The sequence below is a fragment of the Mesoplodon bidens genome (assembly GCF_964165515.1).
Source record: "Mesoplodon bidens genome assembly, chromosome: 12".
Lineage (NCBI taxonomy): Eukaryota > Metazoa > Chordata > Mammalia > Artiodactyla > Ziphiidae > Mesoplodon > Mesoplodon bidens.
In genome coordinates, this window is record NC_138168.1 from 78,094,951 (window position 1) to 78,114,758 (window position 19,808).

The 19,808-nt window shown below is 39.5% G+C and overlaps 1 protein-coding gene across 1 annotated transcript; it reads left to right on the top strand.

Moving 5' to 3' along the window:
• Window positions 1-319: 319 nt before the first annotated feature.
• Window positions 320-18,937, top strand: GINM1 (glycosylated integral membrane protein 1). The gene is made up of 8 exons (XM_081250456.1): window positions 320-506; window positions 4,961-5,020; window positions 5,187-5,283; window positions 10,595-10,746; window positions 11,283-11,439; window positions 11,983-12,116; window positions 13,513-13,676; window positions 18,232-18,937. Exons 1-8 carry the CDS (start codon window positions 387-389, stop codon window positions 18,341-18,343), a joined length of 996 nt encoding a protein of 331 aa, XP_081106582.1. The 5' UTR covers window positions 320-386; the 3' UTR covers window positions 18,344-18,937.
• The last annotated feature ends 871 nt before the right edge of the window (window positions 18,938-19,808 follow it).

Consider the following 19,808-nt stretch of genomic DNA (forward strand, 5'->3'; position numbering starts at 1 on the left):
ACCACTATTTTCAATTTGTAGATATATGTAAATATATACACACAGAGACATACCTATGTACACATACAGTATATACTAATTCAAAAGTAATGGCAATGAAAATGTTTACACTCTTTTAGGTGAGGAAACTGTCTCCAAATTAGAGTGACGGTCTAATGACGAAATCAGACCTTCTGTTGACTTGATTCCGCCCCCGAACGTTGCTCCGCGGCCCGGAGGCCTAGACCTCCGCTGCTCTCGGAGCCTTCCGGGTCCCGCCCCCCTCCCCACCCCCGCCCCGCCCCTCCAATCCCCTCCCCTCCCAAAGGACCCGCCCCTCGGGCCAGCTCGGCCCTCGCCTCCCAGCCGTCCCCCAACCCGCGCCGCCCGCCGCCGGCCTGTCCAAGATGGAGGGCGCTCCGCGGGCGCCGCTCGCCCTCCGGCTGCTCATCGTCGCGGCCCTGCCAGTCACCGGGTGGCTGACGACGGGCACCTTTGAGCCGCCGCTGTTGCCCCGAGCCCCGAAGGTAGGGCACGGCGGACGCGGCTCTGCCGGGATCCTCGGGAGAAGCCGGGACCGGGAACGTGGGACTGCGGCGTCCCCATCGACGCCTCCCACCTCCGGCGGGCAGGCCGTGGGCTGGGGGCCGGGCCCCCAAAGCGAGAGTGGGGAGAAGCAGCCAAGGAAATGGAGGCGGCAGGGGATGGGGGAGGCGAGAGCGCAAAAGAGGCTCTTCTGTGTGAGGTTCAGCGCGGCGCAGCGAAACCGATTGTTGCGGCAGTCCAGGCAGTTGCAGTCCTGATGGGGGTGTGCCGTCGAAAGTAGCGGATCACTAGTGATCTCAGCCTTTTGTAATGGCGCCTTCAGAGCCGGGCTCTGGGGCGAGGCAGTGTTGAAGTGCTGGGGAAATGTGGAAGTTGCTCAGTTGAGAGCGAGCGCGAGCGTTTCCGGGCCACCTGTCTGCCCCGGCCGGCGGCGGGAAGGAATGCCTTCCCCCGGCGTGCAGGGCTCCGGGTGCACGCCAGCCGGGTCGCTGGGCCGGAGAGGGAGGGAGGCTGCAGGCCAGCGCTGACCCCGACGTCGTCCCTTTGGCGGGAGTTGTTAGAGGAGTGGATCTTCGAGCGCGGTGGAACCAGCCGCACCAGCATCCCCTGGGAACCTGGCAGAAACGCGCTAATCAGAGGCTCTAGGGTAGGGACCCAGCAGTCTGTTGCAGCAAGCCCTCCAGGTGATTCCGAGGTCGGCTCAAGTTTAGGGACCACTGCATGCTTGTCCTGAAGGGTGGCTGGTTCTTATTGCTTTGGCCGGGTGGAATTAACCAGTATTTGCCTTTCATTAATTCAATGTGTGGTAGGGAAGCGCCTGAAGACTTTAAAATGCGATTTTCCCAGAATGAAAGGAAACGACATAGGTGCGCCTGTTCTTACTATATCAAGACTTGAATGCTCAAAATTCAGGGGTGAATGACACCATAAATGTCACTTTTTTACTTTCAGTGTTTGAGAGTTATGACGTTACCCTTCCTGGGTAGAATAATAGCATATCTTAGTTTCAGTTCTCTTGGGACATTCCAAGAAGCCACAGCATCCCAAGCTCTAAGAACCACTTATATCTGAAGTATGTGGACCACAGTTGCAGCTGTTCAAAAATATGGATGTGGGATCAAGAGACCAAATAAAAATGAAATAATTCGTAGAGTTCTGGAAATAGAGACATTGTTTTCCCCTTTTCCAGATTTTAAAGATTCATCATAGTTATTTATGAACCCGAAAGACATTTGAGTCTGTTCCTATACTATGAAAAAAAATGCATTTAGACTGCAAGCTGAAAATACACCACACCGTGGGGCTCTTAGTGAGTTCATCATTTCAGTTCTCCTTATGACTTCTTTCTACTCTTGGAAAGTCCAGATCTACACTCAGAATTTCATAGGTTAAATGAATGGTGTGCAACTAGAAGGAGAATCTCATTCCTTGGAAAGGTGTACATGGGAAACTGAGGCCTCTTGATCTAAAACTTTTTCAAAGTTTTATTGTGAAAAATTTCAAATGTACAGAACATTTGAAAGAATTTTACAGTGGTCATGCACATTTGATAGGAGCTGTCCAGTTGACCTTTGTGCAGTGATGGTGTATGTCTGCTCTCTCCGTTACAGTAGCCACTAGACTACTGTGGTTACTGAGTATTTGAAATGTGGCCAGTGTGATTGAGGAACTGAGTTTTTACAATGTTATTTAATTTTAATTAACTTAAATGTAAATAGCCGCATGTGGTTAGTGGATACCATATTGAATAATGCCAACTTAGACTACCATTTATGTTTTACTATACTTGCTTTATCACACATCTGTTCATTTGTTCATCTTTGTATCCAGCCTGACCTAACTGTAAGAAAACTGGTTGAAGTCAGAAAAATTCTCCTTGTATCTCTTCAGTGACTCATATATATTGTGTTATAAGCATTTTTCTGTTGTTGTTTTTTTAGATACATTTATTTATTTATTTTTGGCTGCATTGGGTCTTCGTTGCTGAGCGCGGGCTTTCTCTTGTTGCGGTGAGCGGGGACTACTCTTCGTTGCAGTGCACGGGCTTCGCATTGCAGTGGCTTCTCTTGTTGTGGAGCACGGGCTCTAGGCACGCGGGCTTCAGTAGTTGTGGCTCTCTGGCTCTAGAGCGCAGGCTCAGTAGTTGTGGTGCATGGGCTTAGTTGCTCCGCAGCATGTGGGATCTTCCCGGACCAGGGCTCGAACCCGTGTCCCCTGCATTGGCAGGCAGATTCTTAACCACTGCGATGCCAGGGAAGTCCCGCGTCTTATGTTTTGTTTACATATGTAGTTGTCAGAAGTTGAGGTTACACAGATTGTGAAATTTAAAAAAATTGGGGAAAAAATTGTTACAAAGATTGTGAAATAAAAAAAATTTACAGTACATTCTTCTAATATTAAAATAACTTGGTCACCAAAGAGAGAGGGAGGCATCCAGAGGACACTTATTTTCTTATATGTGTAAGTATTTCATGTATTTCCCTCAGACTTATTTTAAACCAGGTATCTATTACCTTTGTCCTTAGGAAGCCATTTTGTGTCTGATGGGCATTTGTGAGTGAAGGAATTAGAGGAGAATTGAAAATGAGTGGGGAGAAACTTCAGCTCTGCCATTCACTTTCTAAGCATACACTGCCCTGGCTGACAAGCCTGAACTTCCAGTTCAGTCAGAGGCTCTCAGGAAGAACAAGAAATATGCTGGCTCTGAACTTTGGGTCAGGAGGCACTAAGGGATGAGAGTTTCCCCTGATATGAAATCATTCAAGAGGATGAAAAGGAATTTAATTGAAGTTAGTTTTCTGGAAAATATAGTGTGCTATACAGTCTGTTAATTGTCTTTTACAAACCGCATATTTCTACTGGGCAAATGATGTATGTAAGTGCAATAAATTACTCACAATATAGTGTATGTTCTCTGCTTGAAAGGCAGAAGCTATAAAAAGGTTTCTCAGAACACCATGAGTGGAGGGTTATCTCTGGGCTGTTAGAAGAACACTAGTCTACAGTTTTCAAACAGATCCTCTAGTTTGAAAAGAGGAATGAATTCTTGGCTGGAATTTGGGCATAAAACAATACAGCCACCAACTTGATGATTTATTGAATGTTAGTTTGTTCTAGAGATGAGTTTATTTGTTCTAGCCCACACTTAATTCTAGATAAGGGTGGGCCTGGAGAAAGCCAGGCTGGATCTGAGGAACCACTAGTCCTAAAGCTTCCTGGGCTCCTATGGGAGTTGGGAAGTGTACCAAAGTCATCCTGAATAAATGGTATGAATTTACATGTTAGAATCCTGTTCCTCAGGTTGTCCCAGGAATCAAGCCAATCTCATAAAATCACTCAGTCTTAGTCTCTCATTTGTTAGAAATACATAAAGTATTGGAGCTGCTCACAGTGCCAAGAAATACACTTGTATATTGGTTTGATGTTTAGAATAATTTTTCTCTTCTCAAAATTAAGAATACCCTCACAAAAAAAGTATTTAAGAGGAGTCTTGTTTTCATTCTACAATAACAATGTCTGTCTGTGAATACATTTAGGAAAGAATTTGATTTACAGATAACAAATTATAGTTCCTGTGACCCTGATTACTTAGAATAATGCTTTCTTGTCTGTAGTAAGCATGTCATGAATAAACTTAAATATTTGAGTGGAGTGCTTTTGAGCAGACCTTGAGAGGCACTGAAACTGATTGTGCACTCAAAGTCCTTGTCCATGGGCACTAGGGGACACATGTAAGAAGGGTTAGAGAAACTTTGTATACGAAAACAATAGAGTTGGAAACATTTCAAATGTCCACTGATAGGGAACAGTTAAGTAAATCGGTAACAATTTGATGGCATATTACACAATGCTGTAAATAAATGTCTACAGCTGCATACATAACAATTTTAAATGAAAGAAGTTCCAGAAGAATGCATTATAATATTATTCCACTCATATAAAGTTCAGGAACAGATAAAACTAAACAATGTGTTGTTTAGAGAGAGATAATACAGGTAGTTAAACTATAAAGAAAAGCAAGAAATGTTAACATAGAAGACAATATAGGGATTCCTTCTGAGGGGCATGAGGGGAACGTGACAGAAAAGGTCATGCAGGGGACTTCTAAGGTGTGGATGACATTCTAGTTTTTAACCTAGGTAGTAAGTATGTGAGTGTTAATCTTTTCTTTTAAACTCTATATTTGCATTTTATATGCTCAGATATGTGATATATTTCATAATTAAGTGGAAAAGTATATAGTTTATAAAAAATTGGAATTGTGAAGGGTATTTAAAAGGCTGTAAGGATGAAATTGATGAGTTTTTAGAAGTGTTCTTTTAATGTTGCCATAAGTGATCATACAATAAGTATAACTGAGGGGAGAAGAAAAAGAACTGACTTATTCTCAGTTTGTGAGACGCATACCTGCCCAATTTGTATATTTGTTTTGCAGGACAGCATCAGAATTAATGTAACTACCCTGAAAGATGATGGGGAGGTATCTAAAGAACAGGTTTGTCTCTTTCGGTTATGTTTATATTATATCACTTAGCTAAGTATCATGCAGCCTATTTTATTTTTTTATCTATATATCCAATTTAGTTAGATAATGTATTTTTGAAGAGTTTGTCATCATTTGTAAACCATTGGAATTAATGTATATGCTGCTTTATTTTAAGGTTGTTCTTAACATAACCTATGAGAGTGGACAGGTATATGTAAATGACTTCCCTGTAAATAGTGGTGTAACCCGAATAAGCTGTCAGACTTTGATAGGTAAGTACTGCTAAATTACTTCCGTAATTGTTCTGTTTTTAATAATACTAAATTAGTGAAACACAATTCTTTGATGTTATATATTTCCATTTCAAATTAATACTACACATCATTACTAGAGTATATAATAACACTTGTCTGTACTCTTTTCCTACTTTATATTGGTTATTTCTGGCATATTCACATTTTCTCTGTCATGAGATTGGCATTGCTTGGAACTTCATGTCTGGTAGGTTGATAACAATGTAAGAAGGTGCCTGGAGGTAGTAAATGGAGATTTACAAGCAAGAGACAAAATCTTCAGAGGAGCACTTATCACAGTTGTAAAAAATACAGAGAAAAGTGAATTGTCTTTCTGATTCTTCCACCTTTATGTCCATATAATGTTTTCCTTTCTAACCTTTTAAAATCTTGAGTTGTTTAAAGACAAGCAAATATGTTACATTGGAATGTGCCATTATTTGAATGAAATAAAGGATATGACAAATGTGTGTAGTATTACTATAACCTGTTTTAATATATGCATTTGAGGCAATAAATGTTTCTCTGAGCAGTTGTATCCTATACTTAATTCATTATATATCGTTATTACCATTCCATTCATGGTGTTTTCTAATTATTTACTGTGATATTTCCTTATCCTGTGGGTCATTTTGAAGTATATTGCTTAATTTTCAAACATTTTGAGTTTTTTTTTTTTTTTTTTTTTACCGATTCCACCTCTATCATCAGAGATAGAATCTGTATAATTTTAACCCTTTGAAGTTAGAGACTTGCTGTATGGCTTAGCAGATGGTCAGTTTTAGTAAATGTTGCTTTCTGTGTGTACTTGAAAAAAAGTTAATTATGTAATTAGTTGGATATGAGGTTCTATATATGTCAGGTCAAATTTGTTAATCGTGTTCAATCCTTTATGGAATTACTGATTTTTTTGTTTATTTCTTTGCTTGCCCTATCAATTACTGAGAATGGTATGTTAAATCTCCACTATGTATATTTGTCTGTTCTTTCAGTTTTGTCAATTTTTGCTTTATATATTGTGACACAATATTACTAAATCCATACATATTTAGAGCTGTTATGTCTTTTTGGTGAATCCACTCATTTATCATTATAATATGTCCTTATTTATCTCTAGTGATGTTCTTGCCTTAAAATCAGCTTTATCTGTATTATTTTACCAATAACTGCTTTTTGGCCAGGTATGGGGGAGGGACGTGGATTGCTTTGTGGTATCTTTCCATCTTCTTTGAGTCTTCCTGGGTCCTTATAATTGAGGTGAATGTCTTACAAGCAGCATATACTTGTGGTTTCTTTTTTTTTTAATCCAGGCTGTCAATCTGTCTTTAGTTGGAATTTTAATTTATTTACATTAATGTAATAACTGATATATTTGGATTTAGATCTTCTCTCTTAATTATTTGTTTCCTATTTGTGTCTCACCTGTTCTGTTTCTTTTTCTTCTCCTTTTTGCCCTCTTCTAGGTTATTTACTTTTTGTTTCATTGTTCCCCTCTATCTTGTTGGTTTTTATATTATTTTACTATTCTTTTAATGGTTACCCTTGAGATCAGTTAACTAGTACTTTTATCACTTCCCAACCAATGTAGGACCCTTAGAACATGTAAAGTCCATTGATTCCCTTTATGCTTTTTTAAATTTTATTTTTATCTTTTTGGCTGCGCCGCGTGGCTTGCAGGATCTTAGTTCCCCGACCAGGGATTGAACCCAGGCCACGGCAGTGAAAGCACTGAATCCTAACCACTGGACCGCCAGGGAATCCCCCCCTTTTTGCTTTTGTGTTGCTGTTGTCATGCATTTTAACTCTTTGGGTTCTTAAACACTAAGCAACATAATTATACTTAATGGTTTTCCGTAGTCCAGTGTTCATTTATGTTCACCCTCACAGTTACCCTTTCCATTTGCTCTTCATTCCTTCCTGAATATCAGTGCTCCCCTCTGGGGTTATTTTCCCTGTGCCTAAAGAATTCCCTTTAGTATTTTTTTAGTGCAGATTTGAGTGTCTGTTTGCGTGTTTATATTTTTACATGTTTTCTAGTGGTTCTCAGTGAGAGAGTTGGTGTATTACAAGCTAATCCATCATAGCTAGGAAAAGAAGTGCCGTTACTGGCTTGAATAATATTCCACTGATGCTGTATTTATTAGGAGTTTGACATGGAGTGCAATCTGGCTGCTTTATTTGTTATAGTCATCTTTCTAGTCATCCCAGTTGCACAGAGTTTATTTCCTTGAAAGCGGAAGTAAAAGCCTATCTTATCAGTTACAAGAATCTTTAAAACATTAAATGCAACTACAACAAAAAGTCTTCTATCCTTAATTCTTTAAAAAAATTTCTTCTTTATAGATATATTAGTTATATTGCTGTGTAACAATTTAACCCCCAAGTTAGTAGTCTTTGTCAGTATTATCTCCTAGTTCTCGCAGGTCAAGAATCTGAGCTTGGCTTAGCTGGGTTCTCCGGCTCTGGCACGACTGGCAAGGCCCGCTTCCTAGCTCACTCACATGGTTGTGGACAGGATGTAGTTGCTTGTGAACTGTTGGATCAAGGCCTCCGTTCCTCACAAGATGTTAGCTGGAGGCCTCCCTCATTTCCACGCCACATGGCCTCTCTGTAGAGTATCTCACAACATGGCAGCTGGCTTTATCAGTGAGAGGACGAGAGAGAGTGTCAGGGGGAGAGTACCGGCAAGACACAAGTCACAGTCTTTTATAATCTAATCACACAAGTGACGTTCCAGCACTTTTGCTGTATTCCGTTTGTTAGAAACAAGTTACTAGGTCCAGCCCACACTCAGCAGGAGGCAGTTACACAGGGGCGTGAACGTCGGAAGGCAAGGGTCATTGAGAGCCATTTTGGAAAGCTGTCTACCTCAGTAGGGAAAGTCAGAATATGGAGGGCTTTTGTTGTTATTAGTTTTATTCTACAGCAGCAGTACCAGCTTTGGCGTCTGAAGAGTCCCTGCTTTGATGTATTTATATGACTGCATTTTCTCATGCATTGAATCTGTGTCCTAGTGCCCTGGCCTTTGGGCATACAACTAGGCTGACGCGGAGCCCACTGTTCCATGAGGGAGGCTGATGGGTAAATAGTGACAACACTGACATGGACCACGAGAGAAGGGAAGTCTTCCAGTTAGGAGCCTCAGAGGATGTAAGGGCAGTTAGGCAGACTAGAGAGAGGGCACACTGTAACGAGCCTGAAGAAGGAGGACCAGGCAGAGCACCACCAAAGCGGTCCCGGGGGTGCTGCTGAAGGCCTTTGCACAAGGAGACTGTATGATCAAAACCATGTCATGGTAAGATTAATCTGGTGCTGTTGTGTGAATGGTTTGAAGCGGGGAGGGATTACGGAAGGGGAGAATAGGTAAGTATCGTAACAGTAAGTAGCTAATGAACTAGACCTTGGGTGGGGAGGTAGGTGGAGACGGAAAGGACAAATATAAGAGATACTTTGGAAGATACAAAGGAAGCGACTGACTGGATACAGAGGATGAGGGTGAAGAAGTCAAAGGTAACCTAGTAATTCCTGTCCTTGGTAGGTTGGAGAAGGGTGGGTTTATTAACAGAAACAGAGAAGTCAAGGAAGAGCAGGTTTGTGAACTTAGATTGAGACCAAGGGTTAGGCCACTTGTTTCTCAATAAAAATATCTGTACCTGTTTAAAAAATTACAAATGTTAGTCTATACCCCCCAGAGATTTTGATTTATTAAGATTAGAGTGAGGCTCTGGCATCTATACTGTTCCCAGGTGATTCTGATGCATAGTTAGGATTTAGAACCACTAGACCAGGTGTCTGAACATTATTGACAATTTATGATAGGATATTTACTTTAAATTATGTATTTATAATTCTGGGTGGAATCACTGATTCATAAAGGCTATAGAACAATAAACTTGATGCATTCTCTCAAAGAACTCAGCCTAGTTGAGGAGACAGGTTTCTAAACTAAGAGCTACACTATGAGAAAGTTAGTGCTTAAAAAAAAAAGGCATGAACTCAGCATTGTAAGGATATGGTATCTAGAACTACCCAAGTAGGAGTTTATTAAAAATGTATGGGAGGAGAGTGAATAATGGAGAGCATTCTATAACATTTTTTAAAATTTTATTTTATTTATTTATTTTTGGCTGTGTTGGGTCTTTGTTGCTGCGCGCAGGCTTTTCTCTAGTTGCGGCGAGTTGGGGGGCTCCTCTTCGTTGCGGTGTGCGGGCTTCGTACTGCGGTGGCTTCTCTTGTTGCGGAGCACGGGCTCTAGGCGCGCGGGCTTCAGGAGTTGTGGCTCGTGGGCTCTGGAGCGCAGGCTCAGTAGTTGTGGCACACAGGCTTAGTTGCTCCGCAGCATGTAGGATCTTCCCGGACCAGGGATCGAACCCGTGTCCCCTGCATTGGCAAGCGGATTCTTAACCACTGCGCCACAAGGGAAGCCCATGGAGAGCGTTCTAGATCAAGGGAACAGCTGTACAAAGGCACAGCATCACTTTAAACAGCTGGATATGCATGCAGAATATCCATCTGGGTTCCTTTTTGGCAAGTAATTCTCAGACAATAACATTTGAGGAACAGAAGCAAAATGCTTCTTTTGCGGCAGTTTCGTTGGTTTCTATTGATTTATCTTTTTCTATCTCTTTCACTTTCTTGGCTTTATAAGCCAGCTGCAACTGCCACACCCCGTCACTGCCAGGGTGGGGCAGGTTTTCTCAGCTAGAGAGGAGCAGGGCGGGTAGCTGGTCCTACCCCGTTGTCCATTAGTGGAGAGTCATTAAGGGCTCTCCCACCCTCTTCCCCATTCCTGACCTCTCCAGCAGTAACGAGTTGCTGACTGGAGACACGATTGAGAAAAAGCCTCACGTGTCCTTACTGCTTGGGCCCCTTCTATCACTGGATTTTGTGAACGAATGAATGGATGGATGAACATGCTCACTTTGCTGAAACATGGGATCGTCTGTGTCTTCCGGCCTGCTTTGTAAATAGTTAACGCCTTGTCGGTTCCTCATTGACAGTGTATATAAAAGAATAGGAAGGATGTGGCTAGTGTGGAGTTCGGTACAAAACCTAAAGGCCATCACGCATTTTCCCCTTTTCAACTGAGTATAAGGATTGTGAGGATTTGTCAAGTTGTCTTTGTTTTCCTAGATCTGAAGCATCAATATGAGGTCAGAGATGAAGAAAGGCAAAGATATTGGTATACAACTCTCTCGTTCCATGTAAATGTCATCAAAATAATCAAATGCAGTAACTGATTTGGTGGCAATTTTTGCTCAAAACTGTCACTACTTTTTTTTTTTTATAGTGAAGAATGAAAATCTGGAAAATTTGGAAGAAAAAGGATATTCTGGAATTGTCAGTGTAAGGATTTTAGTTCATGAGTGGCCTATGACATCTGGTTCCAGTTTGCAACTAATTGTCGTTCAAGAAGAGGTAGTAGAGATTGATGGAAAACAAGTAAGACAGTATGTTACTAACTGAGAATTAAATTATAAAGATTCGCGCTCAGTGCTATGCATGTGTTCAGTTATTTTATTATTTATTTCTGACTTAATAAGGAAAAAAGTTACGTTAGTGTTGCGTGTATCCAATCACTCAGAATTTTTTACTTGTTTAGCATTTGAAGTCTTAATTTTAAAAAAGATCCTATTCATACATGTTTATATCACTTTAAAATACTGTAAATATCATTAAACAGAGCAAGTAAGTGAAGAGATTGAATTTGGTTCGTAGTTCTGCTGCCGTTTCCTCTGGCTAAGTCTCTCTAAGTCAATGAAATGGAACTGAGAGCGAGCCTCTAATAGTGAGCACACGGGAGTGTGCTTAAAGTTGCAAATTAAATGCCTTAAAGTGGGGGGGAAAGAAAGAGGAATTGTGTGTGACTAGGACAAGGTTTTTAGTTTCAGAAATCAGGGAGGAAAATTCAGTTTTAGTTTCTTACCAGGTTGTGCCATTATTTAAAATAAAGAGTAATTGCTTATATTTTCTCATAGGCTCAACAGAAGGACGTTACTGAAATAGATATTTTAGTTAAGAATCAGGGAATACTCAGACATTCAAACTACACCCTGCCTTTGGAAGAAAGCATGCTGTACTCGATTTCCCGAGACAGTGACGTTTTATTTACCCTTCCCAACCTCTCCAAAAAAGGTACTTTAAAATGCCATTATTTAAAGTGTTAAGGAAATTATTTCTTGAGTTGGTAACTTTTTAATCATAATTAATATGTTTCGAAGTAAGCTTCTCTTAAAAATGCTTTATAACATGTATTGCTTTATATATCCATTTGAGGGCTTTGCAGAATGTGACCAATGCTGATTACAGAGTGACATTTTGCTGTAATCATCTATCTACTCTTACTCTGGGTAATCATCACAAAATACATAATAAGAATGTCGTTCATTTAAGTTCATTTAGAGGAGGAAGTATCCATTTCTCCCACTGAAACACAGAACTTTAAAAAATTTGACTTTCTATGTGACAGAATCATAACTGCTGTAGCTCCCTTTTAACTGTCTAAATTTGGGGTTCCTTTCTGGCATTTAAAGCTAAACAATCAAACGTTTGTTTTTCTCCCATGGAAAAATGTATGTTCTTGCTATCTGAAATGTTATTGGTGTAGTAGTCTTAGGACTAGTGGGAGATACACCAGCATATGCCCAGCATTTTGGTAACCTGGCTCTTCCTCCTCAGGAGAAAGTGTTAGTTCATTGCAGACCACCAGCCAGTATCTTATCCGGAATGTGGAAACCACTGTAAATGAAGACGCTTTACCTGGCAAATTACCTGAAACTCCCCTCAGAGCAGAGCCTCCATCTTCGTATAAGGTAAATCACACATTTGGGGTTCTCTTTATACGTACTACAAGCATTTATGGTTATGGTAAAGAAAATAAATATCATCATTTAAAATGAGGTGGAAACCATGAGGATTGGATCCATGGGATATTGTTAATAATGAACTCATCACTGTTTTAATGTGATATTTTTAGGTATTCCTGTCTTCCTTTTCAAGTTTCACTTAGTAGTGTAGTCAGATAATGATGATTAAGGCATTCGATTTCATTTTGTTTGGGATCTTCTGTTCAGAGTCTTTCTCATGTCCCCATTTGTCTGTTTATTCTGTGACTTCTAACACAAACACACATGCATGGTCCCCTCAGGACCGTGTGCAGTGACTAAGCACACTTGGTTAAGAGTGTACTTTCTGGAATCAGACTGCCTAGGTTTGAATCCTGCTTCTGCTACTCACTAGTTGTATCACCTTGGACAAGTTCCTAGCCTCTCTAACCTTTTCCTTTATCTGTACAGCAAAGGTCCGTAAAGTGATGCCTTTCTCATCAGGTTGTTGTGAGGACTGAAATAAGATGGGTGCAAATGTAAATACGCACTGGCACCTGTTAAGGACTTGTATATTCTTAGTGACACTATACTGCTGACTGGGAAGATATTCTGGGTTCAGACAGAGTATCCTGGAATCTCTCTGTTAGCTAGGCCCCTCCCTCGGAATAATTTACATTTAAATGGGCAGGATCTGTGGTTAGTCAAAATGGATTCCAGAGATGATTCTTTGAAGAGGTTCTCACTGAAGATTAGGACTGCTTACGTGGGGTCGCTGGAGAAATCCAGGTCACTTTGTGCTGCCTGAACTCTAGCGCCCTCACCATCTGCCCCGTCTCCTTCAGAGCAAGGAAGCCCAAGAGCAGACTCTTCAAAGCCCATGCCATCAAAGCACACCTGAGTTTCTTCTGTCACTGTTTAAGTACAGAAATAGGTTTTATGCACAGCGAATGCCCCGTCTGTTTCAGAAGCAACTGGTATGTTTGTCTCTCTCTCCTTCTCTTGTCCTCCAAATATTGGAAACACATAGTTGACGGGTCCATTTTATGTAAGTGGACTAGCCTTCTTGTCAATTAGCAGTTATTTTCACTTGGTTTACAGTTAGACGGCAGGGTAAATAATTGTAAAGTATAGCAACATTTCTGTGCCTGTTTTGCATAATTTTTAAAATTGTAAATAACTTTGAGGTACATTTAAAAATAAAATGCACCCACTTAAAATGTACAGTTGGGTAAGTTTTGACAAGTGTAGACACCCATGTAACCACCACCACAGTCAAGGTATATAATGTTATCATCACCCAAAACTAGAACATAATTTTTAAAGTTTCTTAGAGCTCAAATGAAACTTGCATATCTAATCAAAACCCTTTTTTTTTTTAAAGGTGATGTGTCAGTGGATGGAAAAGTTCAGAAAAGATCTGTGCAGGTTCTGGTGTAGTGTTTTCCCAGTATTCTTTATGTTTTTGAATGTCATGGTGGTTGGAATTATAGGAGCAGTTATAGTAATAACCATCTTAAAGGTGCTTTTCCCAGTTTGTGAATACAAGTAAGTATTTCTTATTTTGGATCAATTTTAGTATTTTTAATGATTAAAAAGTAGTTGTATTTACTCTATTTCAGAGTGGAAAATATAAACATTAGGAAGGATAAGAGAAGTGGGAGGGAAAATAACATCTTTTTTTTCTAGCCCATCTTTCAACTTTAGCAAAATTAAAAGACATTTATTAGATACCTATTATGGTCAAGACACTTGTCTTGGGAATTCATATGTGGATAGGACAAACTCTGCTGTGTAAGAACTTCGTTTATTAGAGAGAGAAAGGAAACAAATCTCTATAATGGGAAATGGCAATGTGTATAATAAGCAAGAAATGAAACAAGAGGGCTTCACTATTTTCAACCCCAAAGTATCAATTTAAAATGAAGTAAATTTTTGAAGACTAACAGGATATTCATGGCAGCACTGCTTGTAACAAAAAACAAAAGCAAAAGAGGAAACCTCTGAACTGTTTATAGGTGGAGGTTGGTAGCTAATGGTTCACACATGCAGTGGGATTCTGTGTGGCTTATAAAAGGAAGAAGTCCAAGATGTATTAGACGGGGAAAAAAGTTGCCTAATGGTATCATCCAATTTGGGTAAAAGTACGTGTATATGTATATAAATGCACAGAAGATTTCCAGAATGACAAGGGAGATGTTATGTCTAATAACTGAGAATGAGAGCAGGAGTGGAGACACCTTCACTTTTTCCCCTTCTGTGCAGCTTGATTTTTTTTTTAACTGTAAGAAATTATTTTATAAATTTAAAAATGAATTTATTGTTGGCATTTTTACAAGTTAAATAACTAGTCATTTTAGTCGTCTTACTAGAAGTAAATCTCAATAGAGATGACAACAATTTGAAAAAATTTTTATTTGTTTTACTTTTGGCTGCGCTGTGTCTTCCTTGCTGCGTGCGAGCTTTTCTCTGGTTGCGGCGAGTGGGGACCACTCCTCATTGCGGTGCGCAGGTTTCTCATTGCAGTGGCTTCTCTTGTTGGAGAGCATGGGCTCTAGGCACACAGTCTTCAGTAGTTGTGGCACACGGGCTCAGTAGTTGTGGCTCACGGGCTCTAGAGCACAGGCTCAGTAGTTGTGGCGCACGGGCTCAGTAGTTGTGGCTCACGGGCTCTAGAGCACAGGCTCAGTAGTTGTGGGGCACGGGCTTAGTTGCTCTGCGGCATGTGGGATCTTCCCGGACCAGGGATCGAACCCATGTCCCCTGCATTGACAGGCAGATTCTTAACCACTGTGCCACCAGGGAAGCCTGATGACCACAATTTTTGGCTTAGCTAAATTACATTGGACTATGTGGAGAAGACCATAGGATTTATTTATTTTTTTAAAAGACCCAATTTAAACATTTGCTTTTTTTCCACTTGCTTGTCAAGAGGTCTTCAAATTTTCCATTTCTTCATGTGTAACACGAACTAATGCCTCCCTTAGAGGATTGTTGGAGGTCAAAGTTGTAATACAAGCAGAGCAACTGAGAGTAAAGAAATATTAGTGCCCCTCCCACCTTTTAGTTTGTGTTTCCCCTGGAGAATTCCCATTTCCCATTTCTTTCTGATAATGCAAATTCTATAACTTAATAGTTTCTTCCTTTTTCCTTTGACTGCCAGGAAGCTCAGAACTTTTTTTTTAATCTTTATTATGCAAAGCTACATAGAAAACAGTGTTGTAAATTTTTTAATTGTTCTTTTACCAAATGTTTTATTTATCATGGGCTCCTCTGTGTGAAAAAATGCAATGTAAAATTAAAAACCAAAATTTCAATATACTTTATCATTGGCAATTGTACTGAGGATTCTTTCTGGTAGTAGAAATTTTATCAATACAGAAAGTTATAAGTACCTTTTCACTTCCCTGTTCTTTAAATTCTTGTATCTAGAGGTAGTAATTGTTAACTGTTTGGGTATGCATCTTTTATCCAAATTCTGTGTATTGATGTAATTGTATACTAGATACTTATAACTGTTTATCAATCTAGACTCTTAACTGTCCCACAAATTGTATTACTCACTTATAACAGAGGTTCCCAAACTTTCTTGGTTCATAGCACTCAGTGTGCCAGGAATTTTTTCTTGGTGCCCTTACCTAGGCCAGAAAAAAAATCGAAAGAAAAAATATTTTTTATTTCTTAACTTACTAATGGGATTGTGTACCTACAGGGCACTACACAATACTCATATCTTAGAATCAGATTGGACACTGCCACCCTCATTTCCCATTCAACATTAGTTTTTTTTACTGTATTTGCTTTTTATCACAATAACTGCCCCAAATCCAGCTTTGCAAAGATGAGACTTCATTGAAAAAAGAATGTGTAGTACAATCTAGTGTTAAAATTGTGAACTACCCTCAAGCTAGCATTACACATGAAGTCTTGAATTTTATTTTTTAACTTTTTATTTTATATTGGAGTATAGCCGATTAACAATGTTGTGGTAGTTTCAGGTGCACAGCAAAGTGACTCAGCCATACATATACAGGTATCCATTCTCCCCCAGACTCCCCTCCCATCCAGGCTGCCACATAGCATTGAGCAGAGTTCCCTGTGCTATACAGTAGGTCCTTGTTGGTTATTCTTTTTAAATATAGCAGTGTGTACATGTCAATCCCAAACTCCCTAACTGTGTCTTCCCTCCACCCTTCCCCCCCGCCCCGGTAACCATAAGTTCATTCTCTAAGTCTGTGAGTCCATTTCTGTTTTGTAAATACGTTCATTTGTATCATTTCTTTTTAGATTCTGCATATAAGCGATATCATATGATATTTCTCTTTCTCTGTCTGAAGAAGTCTTGAAAATTTTAAATATTCTGTAGCACCTCTGTGAGCCATGCCAGGGGTCTCAGTGCAGTTTGGTAACCATGGGCTTAAGATCTTTTCCTATCAATACATATATGGACTTACTCTTTTTATGGCTGCATAGTGTTTCACAGTATGGGTATGCCATAATATAACCATTCCTCCATTAGACATTTAGGTAATTTCCAATTTCATGTTACTTCCAATAATGCTCTAGTGTATATTAAATGTTCATATATCTCTTTGCACATGTATATTTATGTAGGATAGAGTCCTAAAAGGTGAAATTACTGGGTCAGAGTATATGTATTTAACATCTTCTCAACACCTGATAGCAATCTTTTTTGCTTTCTATACTGTAGACAAAAATCTCATTTTAATTTCCATTTTCTTCTTACTACCATCTTTATTAGTCTAGGTCTAGCTAAGTCTAGCATCTTTGTGATGCTTAGCTGTATATATTTCTCCTGTGACATGCCTATTTAGAACCTTTGCCCATTTTTCAGTTGTATTGTCTTTTGTAATCATTAACATGTAGGACTCCTTTGTCTGTTATACATATATAATATGTATTGCAGATATATGTGTATTTTTAAATCCCAGACTATGATTTGTCTTTTGCTTTTATTTATGGTATTCCGTGTCATACAGAAATTTTAAATTTGGGGTCAGGGCAATTCATGTTTTCCCTTTATGGCTTCTGGGATTTAATTTTTTCTCAAATAGACCTTTTCCATCTTAAAAGTACATTGTTTTCTTAAAACTTAGTGTTGTTGTTGTTTTTTTTTGCGGCACGCGGGCCTCTCACTGTTGTGGCCTCTCCCGTTGCGGAGCACAGGCTCCGGACGCGCAGGCTCAGCGGCCATGGCTCACGGGCCCAGCCGCTCCGCGGCACGTGGGATCTTCCCGGACCAGGGCACGAACCCGTGTCCCCTGCATCGGCAGGCGGACTCTCAACCATTGCGCCACCAGGGAAGCCCCTTAAAACTTAGTTTTTACCATCACTTTTGTGTATTGTTTGAGCTAGTTGGTTTTGCTTCCCAGAGAGGCCATTGTTCTATTGCCCATTGACTTGGAATATTACCTTATTATGAACTAAATTCCCATATTTCTGGACTCTCTTCTTCCAGTGATCTAGTCTATTCCTGTGCCAGTAGCATGGTTTTAATTTAATAAATAGTGTTTTAATAAATTCTCTGCTAGCTGGTTAGGGCAACCATCTCTTCTCTGCATTGTTCTTTTTAAAAAAAATGTTACAGCTATTCTTGCAGTTTCTCCCTTGTGAACTTCAGAATCAGCTTGTTCAGGTCTATAAACAACTAACTTCTGTTTACATTCTGATTAGGGTAATACTGAGCTTGCAATACAGGGTTTTGGATCCAATCCTAAGATTTCCCTGGTTAGGTACTTCAGTAACAGAAGGTGAAATGCTGTCTAAAGATCTAAGGTTGCATTCCACTGGAGTACTGGTTAGGAAGATGCTTGGGCCTAGTCTTTTTGCCCAACTTGTGCTTATCTAGGACTCTGTTTGCCTTGGAGATCTGTAACTTACCCTGTCATCTCCTACAGTACCAGGTAAAGAACTTCCTCTTATTCCTTTCTGTTCCCTCAATCAGTTTGGTTAAAGTGAACTTTGGACTTAGGATTTATATAACCATCATAAACTAAATGAAGCAAAATTACCTAACCTCAGGTATATATTTAATTATAACCTCGAAGTAATCCTATCTTACTTTAATTTTAATTTATTTCAGAGGAATTCTTCAGTTGGATAAAGTGAATGTTATGCCTGTGACAGCTGTCAGCTTATATCCAGATGGTACTGAGAAAACAGCAGAAAACCCTGAAGATAAAACATGTGTTTAATACACCATCTCAAATCATGGACTCAGAATTAGTCTATTGGTTCAAATTTGCCACTCGAATATAATTTTCTTTAAATCATTAGGAATCAGTTTGTACAGTAAAGAAATTGCTAAACTCCTAAAACTGCCTAAAACTTGACCTTTAAAGTGATAGTTAAAGTTCACCTTATTAATGGGGCTGGCTGTTCAGATGGTGAGTTATTAAAGAAAATTTAAACGAAATGGAAGAGAAGACGTGAAGAAACTTTGAAACTACCAAAAAGAAAAAAAAAAGGCAAGACAAAATGCCATGTGCCAATACTTTTCAAGGTGCCTTTGTTAATGAAATTATATACACTTAATTGCTATAATATATAAGACTTTATGAAAAGCACTTTATGAAATTCTAATTTAAAAGCTCAAGAACTTAACACTTATTTTTTTATTGAGTACAATGTGCCTTAATATTAAGTATGTGACTCAGTATGAAATCACTGAAGTATATCATGATTTAATTGTATCCTGTACCAAGACTACTTACCTTGAATGAACCAGGATTTTAAAATAGTGACATGTTCTCACTCTAAAAATAAAGTTTTTTGAAGAAAAAAGTACAATCTTTTTGGAATAAAAACTTTGCCCATGTGAGAGTTACTTATATATAATAGCTGCTTTCACATAACACTGGCTGAAACCAAGGCTCACATCAGTTAATGAGTCCATCAGTGTCATGGAATTACAACGTGCCTTTGCTTTTGTGGTTCTAAATATAATCTTATTTACCCTACAATAGTGTTTACCCATCACCCAAATTGACATATATTTTACAATGTGATCTAGGACATATAATACTTATTAAAATTCTTTTGATTGCAACCCATCATTTAAAACACATTATTCAAAAAAGAAATGACTGTTTTTAAGACCAACCACCTTAGATTTTGGCTAAATAGAAGTATGTGTGGAGGAAAGATGAAGGTAGTAAAGGAGTGATGTTTCATTCTGCCTGTTTTTTTTTTTTTTTTAATATATATTTATTTTTGGCTGTGTTGGGTCTTCGTTGCTGCGTGCAGGCTTTCTCTAGTTGCGGTCAGCGGGAGCTACTCTTCGTTGCGGGCTTCTTATTGTGGTGGCTTCTCTTGTTGCAGAGCATAGGCTCTAGGCGTGTGGGCAGTAGTTGTGGCACAAGGGCTGCTGCTCCGCGGCATGTGGGATCTTCCCGGACCAGGGCTCGAACCCGTGTCCCCTGCATTGGCAGGCGGATTCTTAACCACTGTGCCACCAGGCAAGTCCTGCCTAGGTGTTTTTAATGAGGAATAACAGCCCTGTAATGTGCTATCTCCATATTATAGTCGAATAAATCATAGTAGGCGGTTTACAGTTTGATCCTCAAGTCACCCAGCTGGTAACACTACTTTTTTATGTCCTCCTTACTCTCTCAGTTGCTAGAAATCACCAGTTCTAACTTTAAATGATGACAGCGTCTT